The 6,000-nt window shown below is 33.1% G+C and overlaps 1 protein-coding gene across 1 annotated transcript in view; it reads left to right on the top strand.

Moving 5' to 3' along the window:
- Positions 1 to 1,531: 1,531 nt before the first annotated feature.
- The window catches only part of LOC145632126 (uncharacterized), a 33,180-nt gene continuing 28,711 nt past the window's right edge, over positions 1,532 to 6,000 (top strand). The window contains exons 1-5 of the mRNA XM_081684416.1: positions 1,532 to 1,669; positions 1,909 to 2,035; positions 3,630 to 3,708; positions 4,848 to 4,928; positions 5,009 to 5,089. Coding sequence (XP_081540542.1) covers positions 1,928 to 2,035; positions 3,630 to 3,708; positions 4,848 to 4,928; positions 5,009 to 5,089 — 349 coding nt within the window. The 5' untranslated portion in view covers positions 1,532 to 1,669; positions 1,909 to 1,927. The remainder of the gene's footprint in view (positions 1,670 to 1,908; positions 2,036 to 3,629; positions 3,709 to 4,847; positions 4,929 to 5,008; positions 5,090 to 6,000) is intronic.

The raw sequence follows: 6,000 nt of genomic DNA, 5'->3' as shown, positions 1-6,000 counted from the left end.
ATTCAATGATAAAATTTATTTTTAATGCGTTACTAAATACAATGGTCAAAGTTAATATATGAATTGTGAAAATAAGCCAAACGAGTCAATTATCAAGAATGGATGGAGTACGAGACAAATGTAAAAAAAGTTTGCAATTATCATAAAATGTAGTGAAGTATATATATTTTTTTCTTTTATTCCTATCCCTTGTACAGTTGCACTAAACTCCACAATAGGGTTTTGGATTGGATTGAACCCATAAGCAATAAATTATGTCTTTCAACTCAAACACAAGACCAATTTCTTTTAATCCGGTACAATCCGAGTTCAGTTCGATCCAATTCACTTTTCGGGTCTAGATCGGTTTTCGAACACCATTAGCATTTAGCACACACAATCTCTTTTTTTTTTTTTTTTTTTTTTTGAGGGAAACACACACGTCTCCTTAGTCCTTACCAAACACCCCAAGGATTTTGGATCAAAACTGGATAGAGGTGAATCAGCTACACGGATGCTTAATTTGGGAGGAAGTAAAAAGGGAGTGTTGTGAGACAAAGTAAAGTGTCTCACAACTATTAAAAAATTAAAAAGGTACAATGAAGAGAGAGAAATGTGGAGAGAGATAGGAAGAGTGAAAAAGGTAGTGTGGGCTCCACTTCACGTGCAAAACGGACAAAAATTTAACAGGACCACTACCACTGAGTCTATATTTTGTTCAACTGAAACTCTAGTTGAATCTTTTTGAGTACCACTAAGACTATATTTTATACCACTGTGAGTGTATTTTGTACCACTGAAGTTCTAGTGGTATGATTTAACTGCTCAATGAGACATCTCTAAAATGATGTCTGAAATGCCTATATTGCCCTTGTGAGACATAATTTCTTTGTCTCACAACCCTCCATTTGGAACACCTCTTAATTTGGAAACTTGAAGGCATCAACTAGCTAAACATGGAGGAAGTACAAATGGAGGGTTGTGAGACAAATGTTAATGTCTCACAACCATTAAAATAACATAAAAGTAAAAAGAAGAGAGAGAAAGGAGGAGAGAGATAGGAAGAGTGAAAAATGTGGTGTGGGCCCCATAAAAATTTTCAGAAATGGTTTCACGTGCAAAAACGACAAAAAAAAACTGGGACCACAACTACTGAGAGTATATTTTGTACCACTGAGGATTTTTATAAGTACCACTGAACCGCATTGAGTACCACTGGGAATGTATTTTGTACCACTGAGCTGTAATAGTGTTATTTGACAGTCTAATTAGACATTTGAACCTTTTTTTAAATACCACTAAAATTATATTTTGTACCACTGAAAGTGTATTTTGTACCACTGAATCTAAAAGGACAAAATTTAAATCCCGCATAAAATGACCAATTTACCCCTGCGAGATACTTCTACATCTCTCTCAACCCTCAGTTTATATAACCTCCTAAACATGTGCTGGCTCAGCTGACACTTTTCCACATCATCATCATAATCATGTATTAATTATCATCATCTTTTGATTTACTAGTTTCTAAATAATACAATAAGTCATTTTATATTATTGCATGCACTAAAAAAATTCAGAAATTCTTTGTTTTTTGTTTTTCAACTTGCTTTGACTTTCACTCCATTTTTCGCACTGATCAGTTCCAAGCTTAATCCTCTTTTCGCCCTTTTCTCAATTTTGTTTCTGGGTAAGTTACAAATTCAGTTATTTTGATCATTTATTTGTGTTAATTTGAGTAATTTCCATTTTTAAATTCAAATTCCCTATTGTATAAATTAGTTATTTGATTTTTGAATCATGTTTTTATCAATAATATTATGTATTTGCTGATAAATACTTACAAATTTTTAATTCTAATCGTATATGAAATTTTTGCCACATTTCGAACAATTGATCATATTACAATCTAATCATATATTATTGCAGGAGAAATTTAGACAAAGAAATGGGTTCCAAAAAAGTGGTGGGTTTTGTGGGATTTGATGATATCAGTTTGGAGTTGGCTGCTTCACTTGTTGGCTCTGGTTACGCTGTCCAAGCTTTTGATTCTCAGGTTGTGTTTAATTTTAGCTTTAAATTTTTTAAAATTCATGTATCTTAGAATTGCAGTGCTTGATAGTGTGCGTAAATTGACAAATTATTCATGAATGTTATGGTATTGATCGATCGCCTTTGGTGTGGTTTTAGTCGTAGCCTGCCCGGTTTTTGTAATGTGATGTAGCTCCATTTTAACTACAAAATGATTCACTATAGATAAATTTGTGGTGTTGATTGAAAGCTTTCTCATTGACATTAGAAGTATGGTAAAGTTTTCAATAATGTATTGTAGTACACCATCCGTTTTGTTGGTTGTTCTTCGTGTTTTGCCTTGCATGTTTGTTAATGTACGTCTTTGACTATTAATATCTGTAAGTGTGTAATAGTAAAAATTTATAAAAATTTGCTATTCTTATGTGTTGGTAATAATTATTATATTCTTTCAAACTGTGTTTAAAGAAAAGATTTATACAAGAACACACAAAAAAAAAAAAAAAAAAAAAAAAAAAAGAAATAAAAAAAAAAAAGAATGGAGGGAGTATAGTTGAAGTGCAGGAGCTTGATGCTTTTGCTGGATTTAAAAATTGAATGAAAAAGTTGCTTGAGGTTCGATACTTTGATGGTCTGTGAGACTGTACTGTGACTAGCTTTTCGAGGCCTAAGTTGGTTGTACATTTCTAGGTGTTAGTGTTTTATAATACAAGGTCTAAATAAATTTCGACTATGATGTGATAAAGAAAGAACTGTACAAGGATTCTGAAAATAATATTCCCTGTCTATAAAATAAAAATGTTAATTCTTTTCCGCACATCTTGAAGATTATGGTCCACAAGTATCCTTCTTCCATGTATGTTAACCATGCCACAATAGATATTACAGAGTGGTTTTGTTGCCTTTTTGGCTGCACCTTTGAAGCTATTGGTTGGCATTCTTGGCAACACATTTTAGTTCATGGAAGATGATGAAGTTGTGATCCTTTTGCTACTCTTATCTATTTTTATTAGGCATGAATGTGTCAAATTCATAGGCTAAGAATAATAATGGATGCCTATGTCCTTTGAAGAATGAACATGTCTGTGTCAGTTATCACCATGCCATTGATCACCTGGACGAGTAACACCTGATTGACTCTCCCCTGTAGTCAATGTGAAAACTTTTCTTCATTGTACTGTTCATAGATCATGGTGTCTCTTTTTTTTACAGGCTAATCTAAGATTGATAGATTAAATTGCCAGACCAAAATTACATCATTTTTACACCCCATATTATAAATATTTGTTACAGTTGTAAAATATCATAAAATATGGTTGTTTGCAACCTTATATTCTAAACAAAATACTCACTTTGTTTAATTAGCTTATTTTCCCAAAATATAAATGTTCCATTGGTTTATGGTCTAGTTGAATAATATGATAATAGTTGTGGCTCATTGGATAAATATATTCCAATTTTGTATTGTAGTTAAATGGAGAAATGTGGTGACTGAAACTAGAACAAAGTATTCATTTGATTACATTTTTGATAAAGCTTATTACTTCATATATGAGTTGCTTGTTGGAATGTTAATTTTACTCAATTTATTCTTGTGCTGTCTTCCTTTTCTCTTTCAGCTTGATAGTCCCTTGATGGGTGAATTTTCAAAGAGGCTTGGGGGAACTAGATGTGTAAATGCAGTGGAGGCTACTACAGGTATAATTTTAACAATCAACTATTGTCCTTACCTTTCACAACCTACTTGTCAAGATCTTAATATACATATATGAATATAAGGTCCAAAAGATTGATAAGATGGATTATTTTTAGCTAGATATTTGTCATGAAGGTTTCCTCATAAATGAAAATTCTAGTAAATAGTGCTACTTTATGTGTTGTGTTGAAGTGAAATGCAGTTGAACTGTTGAACTTAAGTACATGATTGCCTTTTGATGGATGAAGGGGCTTGAACTAGTCTGAGCTGTAGGCAACAATATGTTTCTGGGTTTTATCTTTTTTGTATCATGGATTAGGAAGGTAATTTTATTCTATCATATCAAGATTGAAGCAGTTTGAGTGACTAGTGGTATATTTTGGTGAGAAGGGGTGTCAAAAGTCCACTTTTAGTATGACATATATTGTGAAGAATCCTAAAATTGTCCTTAGAATACTCATTTCCAAGTTATTTGCGATGATATCTAATACAAGACAAAGATGAACCGATTCAAGAAATAGGTTTTAAGTAGCTTTCCAAGTCCAACTCTATCCCAACAATGGGGATCTTGGGTGGCTTTTAAGTAGCTTTTTATGGAGAGCCACTTGAGGAACACTTTTGGCCAAGCACTGTTTAATTGTTTTTGGGTAGCTTTTAAGTAGCTTTATCTCTAATTGTGTGACTTGTATCCATGAGGGACCATGACTCTCCGATTTGTTTTTGGCCGTACATGGATAATTTTTTATGAAGAGACACTCGCCAGTTTTGGGGGTTATTTTTGGGTTGGTATCTTGTAGAGAGATAATGGTAGAGAGGGAGGAAAGAGCCAAAAGCAAATCGTTAGTTTAGGTTGGGGTTATTTTTATTAGAGATAATGGTAAAGTGTTGGTTTAAAAATTTATTAGTTTTGTTTGGTGTTTTAGTTTCTGTTTGCTTTGTGCTTAGCTGAGATTTTTTTTCTTGGCTATTCTTGAATTTTCTCTGATTTATAATCTCTTTTTTCTATTAAAGAAAAAAAGTTACAGTTTGAATTTATCTGAAAAATTTATGCGATTCATTTCACACCGAATATAGCTTAAATTGAAGTATCACAGAAATTGTGAAATTAAATTCTTGTCTTTCTTTTAACTGTTACTTGCAGGCGTTTCAGCTATAATCCTGCTGGTACCGCACCCTGCTCAAATTGCTGACATGATATTTGGCCAAGAGGGTATTTTGGAAGGTGAAGCTCACTACACTTGTTGGACTATATTCTTATTAATTTTTGTTCACTGTTATATTTACTCATGTCAATGTCTTCAGGATTGAAGAAAAATGTGGTGGTAATTCTTCGTACAGTCACAGTATCTGCTGAAGTTCAGAAACTGGAAAAACGTCTTACGGGTGAATCAACTATCCTTATCTAATGACATTTGCTTTTATAACAAGAACCTTCCTACATTATTTTTATCAGATGCAGTATTTATGTAAGATTTTTGTGATTGGTTGTTGATGCATTTTACTCAAGGGCTCTAAAAGTTACTTGAACATTAAGGAAAATAAATAGTCAGACATTGTATCATGACTAATGAATGTGGTATTCTGCAAAAATGACACGCTCAACAAATAGTTGTGCTACTGTACCAAATTACCAATCTTTGATCTCGGAAAACATTTCAATAGCAATGCCCATTTAAAACATGCATGGAAAACCTTTCACTCACTAGTCCGGATAAATCAGCCACCAATAATCTTGTTTTACAGTCAACAATTATTAACAATACCTCATAATCCACACATTATCCCTATAACACATAAACCCAACCCAGGAATGTTTTTAATGTGATGAGGATTACATCAACAATCCTGGGAACGCTCACTATCCTAACTTCCTATGATTACATCGACATACCTCATGAATTCTCTCTACTTCCCAAGATTACATAAAAATCCATGTGAGACATGACCGTCTTTAAGTTTACACTAATATAATAAGACTCATTCTTACACTCCCATCCTTAGTAGTATTGACACAAATTACCCAATGATTGACTCTATGTGCATTTTTTTCCCTATCCAATGCGTTCTAGATCTACAATTGTGTGATTCAAAATTATTTGGAAATTTATTATTATATCCCACTGCAGCTATGTGGAAACAAGAAACAAAAATCCTTCTGGAGAAAAGCTACGAGAAATATTGGGTACATAGTATGGTTGTGCCTTGCCTAGCACAGTCATGTCTTGGTGCAACACATATTCTTCTTTGTTTCATTTGGTGGCCATCGGAAATTCACTTGATGGCATGATGCTGTC

Source organism: Chenopodium album, chromosome 5 (genome assembly GCF_948465745.1).
Source record: "Chenopodium album chromosome 5, dcCheAlbu1.1, whole genome shotgun sequence".
Lineage (NCBI taxonomy): Eukaryota > Viridiplantae > Streptophyta > Magnoliopsida > Caryophyllales > Amaranthaceae > Chenopodium > Chenopodium album.
The sequence above is the reverse complement of the archived record's forward strand: the minus strand, read 5'-3'. Positions and strand labels throughout refer to the sequence as shown.